General features: G+C 43.7%; 1 protein-coding gene across 4 annotated transcripts in view; it reads left to right on the plus strand.

Annotated features, from left to right (window-relative positions):
* The window catches only part of LOC129838058 (vesicle transport through interaction with t-SNAREs homolog 1A-like), a 234,886-nt gene that overhangs the window by 96,249 nt on the left and 117,154 nt on the right, over positions 1–21,483 (plus strand). For 2 of the 4 annotated variants that reach the window (XM_055904776.1, XM_055904864.1), the window contains 2 exons: positions 14,203–14,273; positions 19,131–19,192. In XM_055904776.1, coding sequence (XP_055760751.1) covers positions 14,203–14,273; positions 19,131–19,192 — 133 coding nt within the window. Of the gene's footprint in view, positions 1–14,202; positions 14,274–19,130; positions 19,204–21,483 lie in introns of all 4 variants that reach the window. The other 2 variants (XM_055904946.1, XM_055905016.1) reach the window with 1 other exon arrangement.

Raw genomic sequence — 21,483 nt, forward strand, 5'->3', positions numbered from 1 at the left:
TGTAGTGACTGGGTGTATTGATACACCATCCAAAGTGTAATTAATAACCTCACCATGCTCAAAGGGATATTCAATGTATTTTTTTTTTTTTTTTTTTTTACCCATCTAACAGTAGGTAACCTTCTTTGCGAGGCATTGGAAAGCCCCTCTGGCCTTTGTGGTCGGTGTTTGAAATTCACTGCTCGACTGAGGGACCTTAAAGATAATTGTATGTGTTGGGTACAGAGATGAGGTAGTCATTCAAAAATCATGTTAAACATTCTTTTTGTACACAGAGTGAGTCCATGCAACTTATTATGTGACTTGTTAGGTAAATGTTTACACCTGAACTTATTTAGACTTGACATAACAAAGGGGTTGAATACTTACTTATTCATTTTTTTATTCATTTTGTAAACATTTCGATAAACATAATTCCACTTTGACATGAAAAAAGATATAATTTGAATCCATTTTAAATTCAGGCTGTAACATAACAAAATGTGGAACAAGTCAAGGGGTGTGAATACTTTCTGAAGGCCCTGTGGGTTTTGTTGAATCCTTGAAGATGACGTTTTCAGGAAAAGCTGAGAGGTTGTGAGAATCCAAGATCTCATCCACTGACTGAAGTAGTTACAGAACAAATACACTGAATAAAATAACGTTTTCATTCACAGCAGGGTATATTGTACAACACATTGTAGCTTTTCATTTGTTTTGCTCTGGTGTACCATGCCAAGGCGCTCTTACCTCAACTTTTGTGACATTTTATTAAGGAAGAAAGCCGACTATGATTTCCCCATTCTTAGTTGAACAGACTTTTAGAAACAGTTGTTCAGTTGTTGAATCGTCTCGCGTTGGCAAATCAGTGTGAACTGGACACTCACATATACCCTACTCAGGCACTGTCAGTGTCATAGGGTCCTTAGCGGTGCCCTGGTTGGCACTGCCACGTGTGTTTTCACACTAGGCTGCTGACAGTAATCGCGCTTAACCGACGTGGCCGTGCTCATTGTTAAATGAGGCACATGATGCGTCTCTTTTTCTGTGCCCTCTCTATGCCTCCCTTATAATAGCTGTCTTACTGTGTGTCAGTATGAGCCCCAAAGCGAGAGACAAACTTGCTGTTGTGAGTGGCCACAAAGATGTAGTGTTCTGATAAAGTCATGAGCTTTGCTGTTGCTCCATAGAAGAATCGGCTGCGGTCACCTTAAACGTTGTGCCGAATGCAAACAAACTTATGTAACCCCATGTGCAACAAAGGCCACAAGAAGGTCACCGTCGATCACTTCACGAGAGATATAAGCGTAGGTACAATGGTAACCAAGCTTAGACTAAAGGAATTTGTGAATGCCACTGACATGGGTACTCACCTTTTTTGTGTTATTTAGCCAGTGTTGATTGATTGATAAAACATTCAATTGTCACCATTAAGTGGATGTAAAAAGGGTTTAGACATCATCACTCTGTTGGGTGAAATGCGTTTTGTCTCGTTTTTTGGCATATCACCACAACTCAATCTTTTACTCTCAACTTCAGCATTCTCTCTTGGCACCCTTTTCATCTTTTGGAAAATCATAATTCATTTGTATTAATAGGTGTCCAAAACTATTTTCCATTGAACAAAGGCTTCGTTGTCCTGTGCCATTTTCCAGTTGACTCCTATGAACTATTTCCAACCAGACAGGCCGAATCTAATCATGTTGGTCAGAACAGAAACGGTTAACCGCCATCATCAGGATAGCCACATAGAGTGGCTAGTTGTTGCACACATATGGCTGTTGTGGTGACCGTATTACCTGATGGCAGTCAAATTCCACATCACTCTTTTGGTCATGGTAATTAGGCTTCTCCAAACTGTGATGCTGCTGCTGGTCATTAGTAGCCTACCAAACATTTTAACTGCCTTGTACTCAGCACTCTATTGTCCCTCTAATCACTCTGACATCAATGCAAATGTCATCGAAAATCGAATCAAACACTTCATGAGAGCCCATGAGCTCATGTTGCGCAACATTTCTATAGGCTATGCAATTGCGTGAGAAAACAGTGTTGATGGCCTCTATTAAAAATAGGAGGATCCCATCAGCTTTCTATAGGCTAGGCCTCTATTTATTTCTCAACTTTTCTAATATTTAGTGCCTTGCTTATATTTAGTACAGGAGTATAGCCTACCAGAACACTTGTCACTTTAATAATGTTTACATACTGCTTTACTCATTTAATATGTGTATGTGTATTCTATTCTACTGTATTTTAGTCAATGCCAACGCTTGTCCTAATATTTATATATTCCTTAATTCTGTTATTTTACTTTTAGATTTGTATGTATTGTTGTGAATTGTTAGATATTACTGCACTGTTGGAGCTAAAAACACAAGCAAAAACATCTGGTAAATTTGTATGTGACCAATAAAATTGTATTTGATTAGATATTTTGGCTGGCATGAAAATAAACCACGGGGAAAAGCATCCTCCATTCGCTATTTAAGTACATAGATGACATGTATTTTTTCCTGCTGCCCCTAAATCAAAACAAATTTCACACAAAAATGATTTAGTCTATGTAAGCACAAGATTAAATCAAGCCTATCACTTGTGAATTATATATTATCACGTGTGAATGATGCCCAGCATAAGAAACAATGCCTTTTTTTGTGTGCAAGTTTTTCAAATCATAGTCGCACACCTCATGTAGCCTAGCCCATAGGCCTATATGTTTTAAAAAGGTTTGTATCACAACTAAAGTGGCAAAATAACTTTTTAAAATGAAGCACATTAATCTGCTTTACAAGGGGTGTAGAGCCCAACTGGCATACATAAGCAGCGCGTGAGTTTCACGTTTGGGGGAGATAATTCTCACCATAAAAATGCACCTTTTATAATAAAAGCATTACATGCATAATTGCATTTGCTGTCACTTTTGATAAGGGTGTTTTCCGCAAATGGAACATTAACGCCTATAGCCTACCACCATGTGCGCATTGCTGGGCTTATAATGTGAAGAAATAGACTAATAGTTTATCAACATTTTAACATAAACGTTCTGATCTGTTGCGTCAGCCACATTGCATAGAATAGTTTTATTTTGTTTTTGTTTGCTAGTGGTTGTATTCATTTGGGATCTATCGCATCCCACAACTGACCCAAACTATGTTTGGAATATTTATTTCTTGCACAGAATAGAATAGGTCAACATTTGTACTATGGGGGATAGTAGATTGACATAGGCTAGTGCTTTTGCTGTTCGTGAGGCCTACTGATGTTGTTCTTCCAATATCTTCAATATGCACCTCGGCATCCCCGATGTGTGTGTCTTCACTTGTAGCCTGTGAGAAAGACCTAATCATGTGACTGGGAGCCGTGTGAGTGAGAGAAGGCTTCAGATTGTACAGCACACTCGGGGTGAAGGGCACAATGCAGCACTCCGGTCCGCAAAATGTATGACTTTTTTTTAGGGTGCATTACGGCCACGAAGGGGATGCCGCCGTGAAATTCGAGGCATTATCAAGTGCTTGTCATTGTGAATGAGAGACTATTGGAGTGTGTACAGCCTGCGCAAAAAAACAAATCAGAGCTCATGCCTTTCAAGCAACTTTTTTCAAACCATCATTAGTCTCATCATGCAGCCTTACAGTGTATGAAAAATCAAAACATATAGCCCAACGTTTGTAGAACATCTAAAGTTACATTAATCACTCTAAAATAAGCATATAGGAGTACATATTTCTTTGTTAACCACTCAACACAGAATAGCCGAATGTGCGCACTCCCTCAAATCATTTGAAGGAAATATTTATAACTTTGTTCAATTGTATTCTTCATAATTAATTATAAACAAATCTTGTCTGCTAAATGAACTAGTGTAGCCCACAGCCATTTGGCATAGCCACACCAGGACCTAACATAAGGACAACTCAGATTATGCTAATCTGTTTTTCTGAAATAGACTACATTTTCTTCATATCATGTTCTTTAGACCTGTCTAAAATAAATAATGGATTTATTGTGAAGGTGTAGGCTATATTACACAGATTTATTAGGCTTTTTGGAAGCCAGGAGATGCTAAATGTGTTTATGTTAATTAACGGTTATTACTGTGAGGACCGACAGTTATTTGCTTGACAATTACCAGCTGAGGAAATTTCGTCACAGCCACAGCCCTAGTGAGCACTCTCCCTATGCACACTTTACTTATTGTTTGGCTCCCTTATACTCTTAACTCTCTCCGATAATTGGGGAGGGGGAAAGGATCTGAAACAAAGCACAAATTAATGAGTCATTTCATTTATTCAGAGGGAAAAACTGTATAATCAGTAGGTGTTGAAATCTGCTAAATACTCCCTGTGTTCCGATGGGGGGGGGTGGGTCTTGAATCACAACGGGCCCTGTCAAAACATGCAAATGAGGGTGACGCGGTGTCGGTTTTGACAAACATAATTAAGGTGTTTCAATTTGGGACGTGCTAATAGAGGACCACAGGCCTCCCCCAGGTCTTTGCTAATTGTGAAGATTGCTTTAAAGCCCTTCAAAATAGTTGTGTGTGTGTGTGTGGAGTGTTTTTTCCCCTCCTTCTTATTGGATAATGAACTGTTAAGAAGTGTTAGATCTTCCTTTGCCATCTTTCGTGAGAGTTTGAGGAAGAGCAGCCTGAGGTATGGTGTTGTACAGATAATTAAAAGGCAAAAAGAATCATGTTGTGCGCTTTGATCTGCCTGTCAACTTTCTGATTAGAGACGTGAAAGCCTTTAATCAAGAGTATTGCGATTAATATCATTCCTAAACTGTTGAAAAAGAAACGGGGGAATGTCAAGTTTCTTCTTCCCCCTCCCGTGTTCTCCTTGAGTCCGTTTCCTTAAACTGACAAACTTCTTTCCTCCACTGCTCGAGGAGGGTAAATGGGATGTTTGGGGGTTTTCAGGTATATACCTCCCGTTGCAGCTGCCAAGTTAAGGGGTGGTTCATCCTTGTTTCATACGTTTTCATCTTCTGTCATATGTTTTCATCCTCCGTCTTTTCCCTGTGATCTCTCGTCATCTTTCTATCCAGTTTCAATTTCTCTCCTTTCTACATGGAGAGCGTTTGTCAGCTGTGAGAATGTCAGTAGTCTGTACTGATAGTCATCTCTATTCTCCATTACACAAATGATAAGCTTTAATGTATTCCCCACTACGTTTTGTAAGTAATACGCTAATAATAATAATTTGTTGTGTCCTTATTTGTCCTATTTCAAATATGTACGAGTGTGTATTTATACATATGTGTGATTTAAGAAATGTGTTTTTTCCATATCCCAACTCGCCCTGAGACACCCTCGGAGAGTGAGATCACGGCCAGGGTCTGCCGTTATCAACGGCGACCCTGGAGCAATTGGGGTCAAGTGCTTTGCTCAAGGGCACATCGACAGATTTTTCCCCTTGTTGTAAAGCTTGTTATAGAGGCACCATTTCTTTCATAGTCTATGGCTTTGTTATAGCCACACTACCGAGCGAGGGCTGAAAGGAGTCTGTGTTTATACTGTATGAACAATATTTGTTTGTATTCCACCACTTCATAAATGTTCAACGCATTCTGACCACAAGCTGAATCAACATGTACAAATATTTCCGGGAGCAGTGGAAATGGAATTAATCAGTCAAGTCCGTTTGATCCATAGAATTGACCAGCGTTGCTGTGGGGGTACTGTAGATGTATGGGGCTGACCAGCCGTCCGTGGAAATTCCCTGTTTTTAATTGAAGGCCATGTATGGTGTCGTTCCCGTGCTACGTCTGTGTGTTGAGGCAATCACAGTGTGGCCAAAAGTCCATTAGTTTTCATTTGGATGGTTCAGTAAGTCCAGGCAATTTGCTGACGGAAACCTTCCCCCATTTCCCCCCTCCTTCTACTCACTTTGCTATCCACTATTGTGGTTCAGGTTAATTTTGTATTGTTTTGGGGATTTAAACAGTAAGACTTTTGCCTCAAGTAGGCAGAGTGTCATCAGTGCAGTCGTGTATTTAAGCAATAGGGCCTGAGGGGGGTGTGGTATATGGCCAATATACCCCGGCTAAGGGCTGTTCTTAAGCACGACGCAACGCGGAGTGCCTGGATATAGCCCTTAGCCGTGGTATATTGGCCATATACCACACCCCCCTCGGGCCTTATTGCTTAAATACACAACTATATGTTGGCAATACACCACAAACAAACAAACAAAATAATTAGAGCAGTAAAATAAATGCTTTGTCGTACCAGCCAATCAGCATTCATGGCTCGAACCACCCAGTTTATAATTATGTTTTTACACTACAAGTAGGTTATGGGATGCTGAACGTTAAATTTCCCTCACATTTTTGTATTTGTTTTTATTTTTAAGCTGGTGCATTGCTTTGTGCCTGGGTATCTGAGTGTATATGTCTGGTCTGAGGCCTTGTCTACAGCCGCGTCTGTATGTGTGCTTGTCTGAGTCATTTCATAAATCTAAAACAACCGGCTTCGCTTCCGAGCCTCATCTATCCTCATTCAGGACGAATGAGAGGGACCTTACTGTTAAAAGTCAATATGAGAACAGAAGTGTTTGAACTTGAGGCGGCGAGGGAGGCAGCCAGGGGAGTTCAATTGGAGAAAAACAGTCTTCATTTTTCTCCCACTCCTGTTCTGCCTGAAACAAATGGTTCTATTACCAGCTGGTCCTCCTAGTCGTCCTGGTCATTTATACCCATTAAACCTGCGTCTTATCACCCATAACACTCCCTTACATCTCTCCATCCGCCAATTGTCCGTAATCAGCCATTTAAAACCACGGCGGAACATTTCCTTTGCGTCTTGCTCCGGTCTGACGGACAGGCGAGGGAGGAGGAGGAGGGGAAAGGAGGGGGGATGATGAATAGGCTAAGTTGAGTGGCTAATAGAGATCTGTCTTAATCAGAAGTGATTTGTCAGAACAGCAGCTCTGCGGGGTCAGGGCGCAGGCCATGAATAAAACACGGCCCGGCAGAGTGAAGAAAGGCCTCAGATATACACCCGAACTGACTGCCCACCACGCCGCTGCTCATAGCATCAGGCCCACAGCAGGGCTGGTCAGTGCACTGCCTGCTTGGTATTCATCCCTATCTGCTCACATCTATGCAAACTCATGCAAGAAAAGAAAAGCTCTTCTAGCTCAGCTTATCCCGACACTGCTGTTCAAATGAAATGCCGACTACACACTATTGGTCATACTAGCGGTTAGAGTGTTGGGCCAGTAACCGAAATGTCGCTAGTTCGAGTCCTCGAGCCGACAAGGTGAAAAATCTGTCTGTGCCCTTGAGCAAGGGACTTAACCCTAATTGTTCCACAGTCGGAGTTGGTAATGACTGACCTTGGCCGTGACCCCAGTCATTGAGGGTGTCTCAGAGGGAGTTGGGATATGCCAAACAAAACATATTTTGAATTCACACATGCATGTAATACACACTTGTACATGTGTGAAATAGGACAAATATAAGCACCCACTCGAGTGAGGGCCGTCAGCTGGACTCCCCATTGTACCCACCACCACACATTCGCATGTAAGAGCATGTAAGAGCATCACACTGTAGATTCACCAGATGCTGCATGACCCCCAATGACCTGGTTCTGGTCAGTCAGTGTGACCAATACTAGACACATGGCCTGTGGGCTCAGCATAACAAACATCCCTCAGCGTGTACAACATCCCTCAGCATAACAAACATCCCTCAGCGTGTACAACATCCCTCAGCATAACAAACATCCCTCAGCCTAACAAACATCCTTTAGCATAACAAACATCCCTCAGCGTGTACAACAACCCTCAGCATAACAAACATCCCTCAGCATAACAAACATCCCTCAGCGTGTACAACATCCCTCAGCATAACAAACATCCCTCAGCATAACAAACATCCCTCAGCGTGTACAACATCCCTCAGCATAACAAACATCCCTCAGCGTGTACAACATCCCTCAGCGTGTACAACATCCCTCAGCATAACAAACATCCCTCAGCGTGTACAACATCCCTCAGCGTGTACAACATCCCTCAGCATAACAAACATCCCTCAGCGTGTACAACATCCCTCAGCGTGTACAACATCCCTCAGCATAACAAACATCCCTCAGCATAACAAACATCCCTCAGCGTGTACAACATCCCTCAGCGTGTACAACATCCCTCAGCATAACAAACATCCCTCAGCGTGTACAACATCCCTCAGCGTGTACAACATCCCTCAGCGTGTACAACATCCCTCAGCGTGTACAACATCCCTCAGCGTGTACAACATCCCTCAGCGTGTACAACATCCCTCAGCGTGTACAACATCCCTCAGCGTGTACAACATCCCTCAGCGTGTACAACATCCCTCAGCGTGTACAACATCCCTCAGCGTGTACAACATCCCTCAGCGTGTACAACATCCCTCAGCGTGTACAACATCCCTCAGCGTGGACAACATCCCTCAGCGTGGACAACATCCCTCAGCGTGTACAACATCCCTCAGCGTGTACAACATCCCTCAGCGTGGACAACTTTGATGAGTGTAAATAAAAGGATCCAGGGGAGTGTACAAAACAATAACTTTTCCCCAGGGATTATCCTTCCTTAACCCATAGGAAGTCCCACCCAGTTGACTACTTCAAAATGGTCCTCGATGGCACTGCCCATGCTAAAACAGGTTTTTGGGCGCTAGTGCTCTATCTGTCTCGATGGTTGGGACCCAATGCATCTCTACCAACACTAGGTCAAAGAACCAATAGGAAGGATGGAGGATGGATTTGGATACTGTTCAATTGAATTTTATCACTATCTGTCTGAGCTAAACTGAGTCAATGCACCATTCGTTCTTATCTAGTCAGTTCTGCTAATCTCCCTAAAGAGCATGAGTTAATATATATATACATTCCTGCTCACCAGTGGGGATGTGATTATAGTGGTGGTGTGAATATTTTTTGTCACATACCGGATAGGTGCAGTGAAATGTGTTTTACAGTGTCAGCCATTGTAGTACGGAACCCCTGGAGCAAATTGGGGTTAATTAAATGCCTTGCTCAATGGAACATTGAACGATTTTTCGGCTCAGGTATTCAAAACGGCAATCTTTCAGTTACTGGCCCACTAGGCTACCTTGTAATAAAGTAATTGGCCTTTACATTTGAGTCATTTAGCAGACACTCTTGTCCAGCGCGACTTGTGAGTGCTTACGTTTTCATACTTTTTGGTAATAGGCTTGTTAAATGTATCTTTGGGGATGTGGATCTTTAGCGAGCGAGTCTGAGCAAAGCCTTAGTGCCAGCGTCATTTAAATTGTTAATAGTCTCTTAAACAGGAGGGGAATATTTTATATGCTAACAAGCAACACGTTTGGAACATAACTTAAGCAGGACCCCCTCATAACTTAAGCACAACCCCCTCTTTCCAGTGTTTTGGCCAACCTATGGTTGTTCTGTCTGGTGGTAGAGGATTGAGCGTAGAGGCAAGTTTCAGTGATCCTGAATTTGAAGTCAATTTCATTTAGCTCAGCGTTCAATTCCCACAGTAAACAATTTTCCATTATTGTGGGAAAGGTCATGACTTTTCATAAATAGCGGCGGATGATAATAACTCTGCGTAGTAAGTTGGAGTAGCTTGACTTTTCATTGTTTGTTAATTCTCTCTGATCCAATCCCTCTATATTTTACAATTCTCGCTCGTTGTCAGAAACTATGACGTCTTGACACAGTGCCGTCTGTAGAGTAACGGACCGTTACGGAACATAAAGCCTGGCGATGAGCTGTCAAAACATCACAAACTGTTACAGATAAAAGTATCTAACACCTCTATTTCAATGTGAGATTCTGTACACGATGAGGAAGTGTGTCATCAGACATACTTGAAGTGTATTTGCGTGTTGATTGTAGCTTAAATACAGAGATGGATTTTGGGGGAATCTTTCCTTTCTTCCTGTTTTCAGGAAGGAGTGTCATCAGGGGAGGAGACGTTATTAGAAAAGCCTTCTTTCATCCCCCTCCACAGTAGCTAAATGATGTAGCCAATTAGTTCTCAACGATAGCTCCCCTTTCCAGGTAACAGATTTGGCAATTCCTCAACATCACCCTTCCTCTCTGAACAGCCAGGTCACCGCGATACAAGTCAGGGTTCGACGTCCTTCCATCTATGAGGACATCGGGAGGTGACGTGGAAACTGGCCACTAGGGGCAACAGTGAGCGCTGTTCCCTTAAAGAGGTTTCTGTTTTGTGGACGGGGATGGCGGATGGGCTTAAGCATCGGCCTCTGATTCCAAAGGTTGCAAGTTCAAATCCAGCGATACAAGTTGTTTTTGAGATTTTAGTTTTGAGCCTGTCCCAAACCTTAACCCTTACCTTAACCATTCAGAGTTAATGCCTAACCTTAAACACTTTGAAGTTTGAGAAACATGGATGAACGCCTAATTCTGACGTGAGACTGAGAGTTTGTTGCTTTGAAAGTGACTGTGGTAAAGGGAGAGAGGCCGATACTGTGCATGGAAATCGAAATGTACTGTAAAGAGCTCCAAGTGGGTGTGTGTATGAGTGATCGAGAAGTAAAGATGGAAAGATAGAGGGAGAGGAAGATGGAGGAGCTGGGTAGAGGGTGAGCCCCCTTAACCCCCCCCCCCATGAGGAGGCGGTGTGTGTACACAGCTAATGGTCCAGTGGGGAAGGGACAGGACTGTGTGTGGTGAGGTGAGGGAATTCTTAATGGCAACATCCATTTGTGGTTACACAGCTAAGGGACATGTTTTTCTTTGAACTTGTGGTCCTGGCCCTGGCTGCTGAAACCAGAGTCTTTAATGTGTTCTACAGTCTGTCGGCTCTGGGGACACTTCATCATACCGGGATTGAGTTTACAGCACACCGGCTCAGCTATGACATTCAATTACAACTTACCTATGTAGGGGAGACGCTGTCTACCCCGTTGTTGGCGTAGTGGTTATGCGCTTCATCAGTAGCAGTAGTAAGTTGAAGGATTAATAGCTGTGTTTAGCAGCCATAGAAATGATGGCACTTAATCAGTTGTGGTGGCTGTGGTACATGTAGCCTAGCTAGCTGTTGAGAATGTTGTTAAAAGCGGAAGCGGGTCATGTTTAACATTCATGGAAATTGATCTAATGTAGCCTATCCATATCAAGTAATTCATCCTCATTTTCTCATTGGCTGCCTTTGTCCGCCTAAATAGACATACCCAAAAGTAACTGCTATTCATGTGTAGTTACATGACTCTGACATGCCTAAACTTGGTATATTTGGAATGAAGACATCTGAGAGATGCTGAGGAAATGATCAGAAGATAGATAGGCGTGACAGTTCAGAATACACAAGATCAAGCACACACAAATAACCATATTTATTATTTTTATATGTAATCTTTGACCAGCTATAAGTGAATTATTGGTTCCCAGAGCTGAAAACACATCAGATGGCTTCCACAACATGTGAACAATATCAACAACAAAAAATGGGATTGATGGACCTAACAACTAGAAATGGGCAGTTGTTTTAGTAAATGTGTGTAAGTGTAAAATAAACTATTTGAATCTCTGGACTGGTGATCATTAACGGTAGGTCACAGGCAGACAAATAAGATATCCTCGTGGAGTCTCTGGCTTTCGGTGTGAATTGAAGTATTCCGTGTTGATTTAGTTTATGCTTCACAACGCTAACCCGGAATGTAGGTGGAAGCCATCTTGAAATGAGGTCATCGGCTCGGCCTGCCCTTATACATTTGTATGCCCATATATGGTAGTAAGTCACACCAGATCAATAGCCAAGATACTCAACTTTCCGCAGACACCCTGCTTTTGCAGATAGGGGCTACCGTTGTCATACCAGACTGAATTGAATCAAAAAAATCAAATAGGGTCTCCAAATATGATAGTCCTCTGCATTAGATAGCTAGCGCACTCTAGGAAAAAGGCACACAGCCCCTCTCAGCAGTACTGCCATGAGAATGGAGAGAAACCTGAATCCAGAAGGCCCATTCTTAGCCACTGAAAGGTACCTTGGCACCTGAGAGGGTTGTCTTTCTCTCCCTTCATGTGTTTATGCGTCTCTCAGTTAAGCCATATAAATTGTGTTAAATGTTTAACCAATTTCTTTGTTTGAAAAGTGAGCCAAGCGAGCATAAAAAGTAGAAAACAAACGTAGAATACCATAGCAGCCTTAGTTCAACACCTAGCGACCTAATCAAGAGATGCCCCTCTTGTGGAGGCTAAAAGAGGCATAGTGCAGCCATAATCCGAGCGGACATTTTTCAGTACAACTTTCACTTTTTGAAAAGTGAAGTGCATCCGTTAACCATTTTTAATTGTGTATGGCCTTACTTGAACGTAGGCCTATATTATTCAGACCGAGGTTCTGTACACTACATTCGTACCTCGGCCCCTGTCAATACAGTAGGATGTCATTGGGCCCTATTCTTCCGCAACGCTCTCATCCATCTTCTCAGTCAGAGTGTGTGCTTTTCCAATAACGCGCTCTCTGTCTTCATGCACGCCACGACGATGTGGCTTGACTTGTGTAGCACTTGTCACCCTCATCTGTCTTAAGCCCCATCCCGGACAGAGACGGATGGAGGCGCCTAGTTGTCTTTACAGAAGATTTCCTGCCACAGCTCCGTTCCCCGTTTGTCCCTTGTTCTTTTGGAGGGGACTGGGAGGCGTGTATTACCATGGTTACTAATACCTGCATTCAGCCTTTTAATCGACCCTATTTGTCACATGTGACTGTTTGTTTAATCTGTGTATCCTTCAATCTGTCTCGTCCCTGATTTTAGAAATGAATGAAGGCAGAAAGAGATGCGTTGTGCGCCCGTTGAGGGGATTGGAAGGGAGAGGAAAGGGAGTACAAGCGTCACTCATTCGACAGCCCCACTTCCCCTTCTCTCTTCCTCCTCTCTGCGATCTCTCCTTCCTCTCTTGTTTAGCTGCCAGATGTAGCCCATTTTTCTGCGGCGTTCCCCCAAAACAAGCAGAGCGGCACGTGGGCTCTTTGGAGTGCCGCACCTGTGTAGTGTAATCTAGTCAGGAGTGCGTTGTTTACGCCAGATTGTTTGGTGCGTTTGAAAGCCGTCTTTGATCCGGGCAACAACAACAACAAATTCTCCCTCCCTCATTTCTAACCCCAATGCAGTATCTGCTTACAGTTGGTGGCAGTGGTGGGATCTTTTATTTTTACGTTTTTGGGGGGGCGTTTTTTTCTCTCTCCGCCTATCCCAAGGGACCAGGAAATGACAGTGACCACTGACGAGCTTGTCAGACGCCTTGTTGGCGACGTTTTAGAAGTGTGCGTTTTAAAGTGCTTACATCCACGACAGACGAGCAGCATTTAAGAGTGGTTTTATGAATATTGCATCAGCTGATTGGATTCCAGTAGCAGGATGTCGTGTGCAGCCTGGGATATTGTTGTGAGATACTGGAGTTGTGTTATACTGTAAGTGATAGAAAAGCGGTGAGACCTTGAACATCTTGTCCGTTCATCTGAGCATATCCGGACTGAGACGTTTAGAATTTGAAGATTCAATTAAGCCATCATAAAAGCAGTTGTTAGAATTTGAATATGAAGATCTTTACCTATATTAACTATTTCAAATAGAATAGAATTTCATGTAGTTGTGTTTTATTCTGAGTATGTATCTATTATAAGAATATGCCTCGAAATGAGGATCAGTTGCTAGTGGTGTTCAAGTTAATGGTACTGTCAGCACAGCTGATCCAGGCTCACTTTAGCTATGCTCAGTAAGGCTTAACTAAGCCCGACATGGATTTGGTACAATGTTCCCTAATGTTGGGAAGTTAGTGGACTGGTTGATCTGAACTCTACAGAGCTTGGCTGAAGGAGACCCGAGCACGGTCAGGTTTTAGCTTCTCAAGCTGGTGTTCAGCAGGGTTGTGTGTCCGTCTAGTGTTTTGTGCTGTAGCTCAAGGAGGAGTACCATGTGCAAAGCAGCATAGCTAGCCGTCTGCTGGCGAACACAAACACACACAAACACACATCAATGTCTATCCCCTATAGCTGTGGACTAGACTATTTGGCAACAGTAGCAGAGCATGGACTTAAGTCACTGGTTCAATTTCGGGACTTAGTGCTGTCATGTCCTTAAGTGATACACTTACCTTGAACTTCTCTCAGTGAATTTTCAGTGAGGAATCAAAGGGAAGACCGGTGCAACCCATGCACAGCGTATCCATGATAACATAACTGTGTTTCTCCTCTCTTTGTTCTTCAGAACAAGTGGGCCAAGAGATCCTGGCTAACCTACACACCGACCGCGAGAAGATCCAGAGATCCAGAGATCGGGTGAGTACACTTGCGCGCGAACACACCTGCAGTGTGTGTCCAGACACTGGACACTCTAATTAGTGTGTAAAGGCCCGTGCTTGAAGGACAGTGAGATTGAAGGCCAGAACAAAGTGTTGAGGACAGCAAGGCAGTTGTAGTTGGTTAGGGACATGGGCAACATCCAGTGCTGTACTCATGAAAGCATTGTGAGTCCCATGCAATGATGTCATGTGTGATGTAAGACTGTCTAAGCAAACACACGGGTACGCACGAACGGACACACACACACACACACGCACTGACTGAGCATTAGGCCTTGTGACACTCTTTACCTCGTTCTCTTTCTACACTAAAAAAAATGCAACATGAAACAATTTCAAGATTTTACTTAGTGACAGTTCATATATGGAAATCAGTCAATTGAAATAAATTAATTAGGACCTCCCATGACTGGGAATACATATGCATTTGTTAGTCACAGATACCTTTAATAAAAAAGTAGGGGGCGTTCGTCAGAAAACCAGTCAGTATCTAGTGGGACCACCATTTGCCTCATTCAGCACGACACATCTCCTTCGCCTAGAGTTGATCGTGGGATGTTGTCCCACTCCTCTTCAATGGCTGTGTGAAGTTGCTGGATATTGGCGGGAACTGGAACATGCTGTTGTACAAGTCAATCCAGAGCATCCCACACATGCTCAATGGGTGACAGGTCTTGTGAGTATGCAGGCCATGGAAGAGCAGGGAAAATCTCCACTTCCAGGAATTTTGCACAGATCCTTGCAACATGGGGCCCTGCATTATTATGCTGAAACATGAGGTGATGGCGGCAGATGAATGGCGCGGTAATGGGCCTCGGGATCTCGTCAAGGTATCTCTGTGCATTCATATTGCCAGCGATAAAATGCAATTATGTTCGTTGTCCGTAGCTTATGCCTGCCCATACCATAACCACCATGGGGCACTCTGTTCACAACGTTGACATCAGCAAACCGCTCGTCCACACAACGCCATACACACGGTCTGCCATCTGCCCGGTACAGTTGATCAAGGGATTCATCCGTGAAGAGCACACTTCTCCAGCATCCCAGTGGCCGTCGAAGGTGAGCATTTGCCCACTGAAGTTGGTTACGATGCCAAACTGCAGTCAGGTAAAGACCCTGGTGAGGACGACGAGCACGCAGAGGAGCATCCCTGAGACGGTTTCTGACAGTTTGTGCAGAAATTATTCAGTTGTGCAAACCCAGAGTTTCATCAGCTGTCCAGGTGGCTGGTCTCAGACGATCCCGCAGGTGAAGAAGCCGGATGTGGAGGCCCTCGGCTGGCGTGGTTACACGTGGTCTGAGGCTGTGAGGCCGGTTGGACATACTGCCAAATTCTCTAAAACGATGTTGGAGGTGTGACTTATGGTAGAGAAATTAACATTCCTTTCTCTGGCAACAGCTCTGGTGGACATTCCTGCAGTCAGCATGCCAATTGCACGCTCCCTCAAAACTTGTGACATTGTGTTGTGTGACAAAGCTGCACATTTTTTGAGTGGCCTTTTTTGTCCCCAGCACAAGGTGCACCTGTGTAATGATTGTGCTGTTTAATAAGCCACACCTGTCAGATGGATTGATTCTTTTGGCAAAGGAGAAATGTTCACTAACAGGGATGTAAACAAACGTGTGCGCGTGGAACATTTCTGGGGTCTTTTATTTCAGCTGTTGAAACATGGGACCGACACTTTACGTTTATGTTGTTGTTCAGTATATTGCTCTCTGTCACTTCTATTCTCTTCCTATCACTCTCAATTTTAGAGCATTAGACTGTGGCCCTCTGTCTCCCTCACCATCTCTCCCTCTCACTCTCACCCTCTGTCTCTCGGTCTGTCTGTCCCTCCCTATGTAGTCTTCCTCACCTCCGCCCTCCCTCCCCTAGACAGCCAGTGAGACAGACAGACAGGTAGAGTAGAGAGAGCTCCAGCACGGTGAGGGGCCCCGCGCTGATGGCCCATCCACGGAGAATGCTAAAAGATCACAAAGTGGCAGTGGGCCTCGCAGGCGATTTCAAAGGAAATCCAACATTTCCTTTCAAACGGTCTGCCTGCCGTCTAAGGAGAATAGTCTCTTTTTCTCTCCCTCTCTCCCATGTTTTTCTTTCCCATGAACCCGCACAGGCCCCCCTCTTCCTTTTAAAGACAGTTTGTGGGTCAAAAAGCGGTATGGGGAGCAGAGGAAAGAGAAGAAAGACAAGATGTGAAAACACAGGATGGAAGCGTCGGTAAACGCCGTCCTTGCTTGGAAAAGACAAAGGATTAATGGGTTTGGAGGGGGCATTGTTTAAGCATAAATACCCAGACACACTTGCGTTCACAGTGAGTGGCACACACACAATAGTCTCACTCACTCACTAATCACACGCATACACTCAGCACTCAGCATGGCTTTTCCCTTACAGTCAAATCAGGTGTCAAAGGTTTTGTTGTGTTTTTTTGTTTTTGGTATAAGTGGAGGTCGACAGCAGACACTTGAACTTGTTTTTTAACTTCACTCACTGAGCACTGTCACCAATCCTCACAGTAAATTAATTCCTTAAATACTTAATTAGAATAGATTGTTTGCCTTATTGCCTCATCAATCTCAGGCTATATCTCATAAATGGGCCCTTTTGATATGGCTGAGAGCGAGAGTGAGAGAGAAATGGAGAGAAAGAGTGAGAGAGAAAGAAAGAGCGTGGGATTGATTCAGAGAGGGAGTGCAAGAGAAAGAAAAAGAGGGAAGGAAAGGGGGTGAGATTGATTCCCGAGAGAGAGTAGTATTTTGGGCGAAAGTTGGAAGTCTCTGGGGAGCGATCCATCCATGGGGTTTGAGAGAGACCTCAGGCGGCTGTATGGCTGGTGTTAGTGCCAGCTACCAAAACCACATCTGTCCCTGAGCCTGCTCAGCTTTCCATCCATCACGTTCGTCAACACAGCCTGCCAGAACAACCCTCACATGGAGAGAGGGAAAGAGATAAGAGTGAGAAAAGAGAGAGAGAGATTGAGATGAGCGAGAGGGAAGGAAGGAGTGAGAAAGTGTGAAAATAAAATATGGAGAAGACGAAGGCAAAAGGGTAAATAAATGTCAGGGTGAAGGGGCAGAGTGTGGAACATAGTAAGAGTTAAACAGATAAAGAGCTGGTGATATTTAGGGTTTGTAGGAAAGGCAAAGCCAAAGGTGCATGGGGAAGAGAGATGGAGAAAGTGAGAGAGGGAAGGTCAGAGAAAGCCCCCCCCTCTGTCTCTGAATAGTCTCTTACACAGCGAAGGCCCCCCCCCCCCATCACAAATGTGACTACAGCTAGAATCTTGTGGCTTCTCATTCGTCACGGTGTCAGCATTCTTTTACTCCACACCCAGATGTAGTCGCAGCACAGCGTTTTCTGCAGCCCACTTTTCTCTTTCATTCTACAGGCCTTCTCTCATTTCCTGTGTTCGTCTCGTTCCAGAAGGTTTTTCTCTGTCTGAATTTTAGCCCAGTTTTGCATGTCAGCAGTCAAGTTTTCAAGATATATGACTTTCAGAAAGCAACTAGCCACGTTTTGCATCATCATGATGTGGCAAGTTACAATTAGCTTTTTGAAAGTCTTCTATCCTGATCTTGATTGCTGACAAGCCAAACATTTTGGGACTGTATCAACAGTGGACTAATGAAAAAAAAATATATATATATATATTTGGTGTGGATCATTCCTTTAATCTCTTATATTCTTTCTTATACCCTGACTACAACTCTCGTGTCACGTGCGCGAGCGTTGCAAAATAAATTTAGAAGTCTATATTATTCAATTATTGCTTTTCGACCTGTCCCCAAATGAATGTAATTGGTTCAGAGTTTGTTTTGATATTTTAACCTGCGTGTCGTGATCGCGTTTGGTGTGGTGTGACAGCCGGTTTGGGTTCCGTGTTAGTTTCTCTCCATCTCTCTGTCTCACTCACTTCTCAGTCACAACTCAGCTGTGTTATACTAGGAACGCCACCCCATTCACGAAAATGCATCGCTCCTACAGACAGTGAGTCACGTGGCCTTAGCTTGCTATCTAACGCAGGCAGACCGGCATCCAGTTATTGTTTGATAGAACATTTGAATGGGTGAAACGGGTGGCCTATGAGATTTTGAGTGTGGTATGATCGTTGATGCCAGGCATGCTGGATCCAGTATCTTAGAAACAGCCGCCCTCCTGAGCTTTTCACCCACAACAGTGTCTAGAGTTTCCAGAGAATGGCGCGACAAACACAAAAACATCCAGTCAGCGGCAGTCAACGAGCGGTGAAAACCGCTCGTTGATAAGAAAGGTTGAAGGAGAACGGCAAGGATCGTGCAAGTTAACAGGCGGGCCACAAAAAGACAAATGGCGGCGCAGGACAACAGTGGTGTGCAGAACGGCATCTCGGCAGGCATAAATCCTTGATCCTTGTAATGGCTGGGCTATTGCAGCAGACGACTACACCGGGTTCCACTCTTATCAGCTAAAAACAAGAAGAAGCGGCTCCAGTGGGCACGCGATCAACACTGGGCAATTGAGGAGTGGAAAAGCATTGCCTGGTCTGATGAATCCCGGTTTCTGTTGCGTCTTGCTGATGGCATTCAGGATTTGGTGTAAGCAGCATGAGTCCATGGACCCACCCTGCCTGGTGTCAACAGTACAGGCTGGTGGCAGTGGTGTACCGGCGTCCAATCTGCAGAAACCGCTTGATGTCAGCATGGACCAACATCCCTTTTAGAATCCATGCCCTGAAGAATTCAGGCTGTTCTGGAGGACATTGGGGCCTGACCCAGTACTAGATGTCAGTGTATATGGACTGTATATATCTATATGTGTTACACCTGTCCTTTCTCCTCCCCCTGCTTCTAGCTGAGAGAGACAGACGCCAACCTGGGCAAGAGCTCCCGCATCCTAACCGGCATGCTGAGAAGGTAAGAGGCAGGTAGGGACCATGATTCTACTGCACGTCTCTGTAGATGTCTTCACCTGTGTCATCAACCACATTTACATCCACTCATTTAAACACAAATACACTGTAGAAAGGCCTAGAACGGCAGTCATATAGTATACACAGATGTAAATACATGCGTTATGAGCACATACATGAACTCTGTCACTCATGCACACTCAAACCCACAACATTTTATTTATCCCAAATAGTATACTGTGCTGTTCTTCATAATCCTTTGTGAGTGGGATAATATTGTGTTTTGAGACCGTCGTCTTATGAACATGCGTTATGCCCCATACGTTGTAATCAGTGGGGGAAGGGGAGGACCGTCCTACTCAGTGGGGGGGGGGGGGGGACTATACTAAATATATTCACATGCCACCAAATAGGTCTACAGTAGCCTCAATAGCACTCTGTGGCAGCACCATGGTGTAGCCGCAGGATAGCTATTTCCCATCCTCTGGGTACATTTACTTCTATACAAAACCTAGAAGGCTCATGGTTCTCATTCCCTTCCATAGACTTACACAGTAATTTTGACGACTTCCGGAGGACATCCCTCCAACCTACCAGAGCTCTTGCAGCATGAACTGACATGTTGTCAGAAAATGAATCTAGTACTGAAAGCATAAGCTACAGTTACCTAGCACTGCACTGCATATAATGTGATGAGTAGTTGACTCAAAAGAGAGAGAAAGAAAATAGTTGGACAGTTTTTAACAAATGAATTGCAGCAGAGAGCGAGAGAGAGAGATTTTGTTGTAATTTTTTTCACTTTCACTTACTTAGCTATCTAATGCAGCTAGCTAATTTACCCGACAAAAAACCCGGTTCAAATATGGAGGAATGCTATTTATGTTAACTGGCTAGCTTAGGGTATCCAAAAGTGGAACTCTTCCAAGTCACTCTTCCAGGTAAGTTTTCGGTTCTATAAATGTATTTCCATCAGTGCCAGCCAGTGTAACTGCTAAACTGCTTGCTGTACTCTACTGTGTGATTGTAGCTGGTTTACTAACACGTTAGTTCTAGTAATTATGTTGACTATGACTATAGCTACTATGGTGAATACGATGTAGGCCTTGTGTAGCGGTTGTGGTAGGAAGGTTTGGCTTGGGAAGGTTTTTTTGCCTCGTCACAGACAGCTGTTGTGTTGCACACTGAAGTTCTCAAGCGAAGGGAAAAGGTGAGAGAAGGAGAGCGCGTAGATGTGAAGAAATTACTGTATACAACGAGCAAAGTTATGATGCTGTTTGTATGTTGCTGCTATGAAAGTGAACTGCGTATGCGGGTGATCAGCAGTGTATTCGTTCCGCCGATTCTAGAAACGTTTCTTAAACGGAAGCAAACGGAACGAAACGGCGATAAACTTACCTGAATTTCTCCAGTAGAAACTTTAGTTTGCATATCTTTGGACTAATGATTATACCCTCGATCAACTAGATGCAGACGAGTGTGCAAGGGGGTATTGAATGTGTCTCTGTCACCTTGATTACTCAAATTTGTCTCTCGACGTGTGCACCTACATTGTAAACTTTCATTCATAGGCTAGGTTGTAGCAACCTCATGATGGGTATAGGGAAAATTAGAGTATCATGTAGTAGCCTAAACCTATTGCTGTTACATTTAACTGGGTGAATGAAATATGAATGACAGTCATCCAATATGCTGTAATAGAAATAAGACCATGCTCATTAAAAAACTTATCGGCCTCCCTAATCTTAAACGGCACCGACCACCACTGATTGTAATGTAGATGACTGTTTTCTGTTGTAAACTTTGCTTTAGTTCCATCAATATAATGCAGAATAAGATGAAAGCTGTCCAACAACCAGCACTTGATGTGTTTAGACGAACAAGAAAAACACAAGCTGTACACTCCAATTTTAACAATTTTCCGACAATTTTCACAATCACACCACCACTCATAGACATCTCTCTCTCTCTCTCTCTCCTTCTCCTTTCTTTCTTTCTCTCGCTCTCTCCTTTCTCTCTCTCTCTCCCACTCACTCATACACACACAGATTAATGTCTTGTCACATCACCATTTCATAAAATGCCTCTGCGCCTACCCCTGAACCGTGACGCCACGGTTTTGTTTCTTTTTTTATTGCCCAGTGTGGTTTTTGATTAAGAGTAATATGTAAATGACACCAGCTAAATGTAAAATCCTGGGGCTAGGAAGGAAGTGCCAATTGAAATAGATGCTTCAGTGCCTGTAGACAATCAGGGGGAGGCGGGGCAGCGTGGCAGCACTAGCAGGAGCCCAGGCAG

This window comes from Salvelinus fontinalis, chromosome 1, assembly GCF_029448725.1.
Source record: "Salvelinus fontinalis isolate EN_2023a chromosome 1, ASM2944872v1, whole genome shotgun sequence".
Lineage (NCBI taxonomy): Eukaryota > Metazoa > Chordata > Actinopteri > Salmoniformes > Salmonidae > Salvelinus > Salvelinus fontinalis.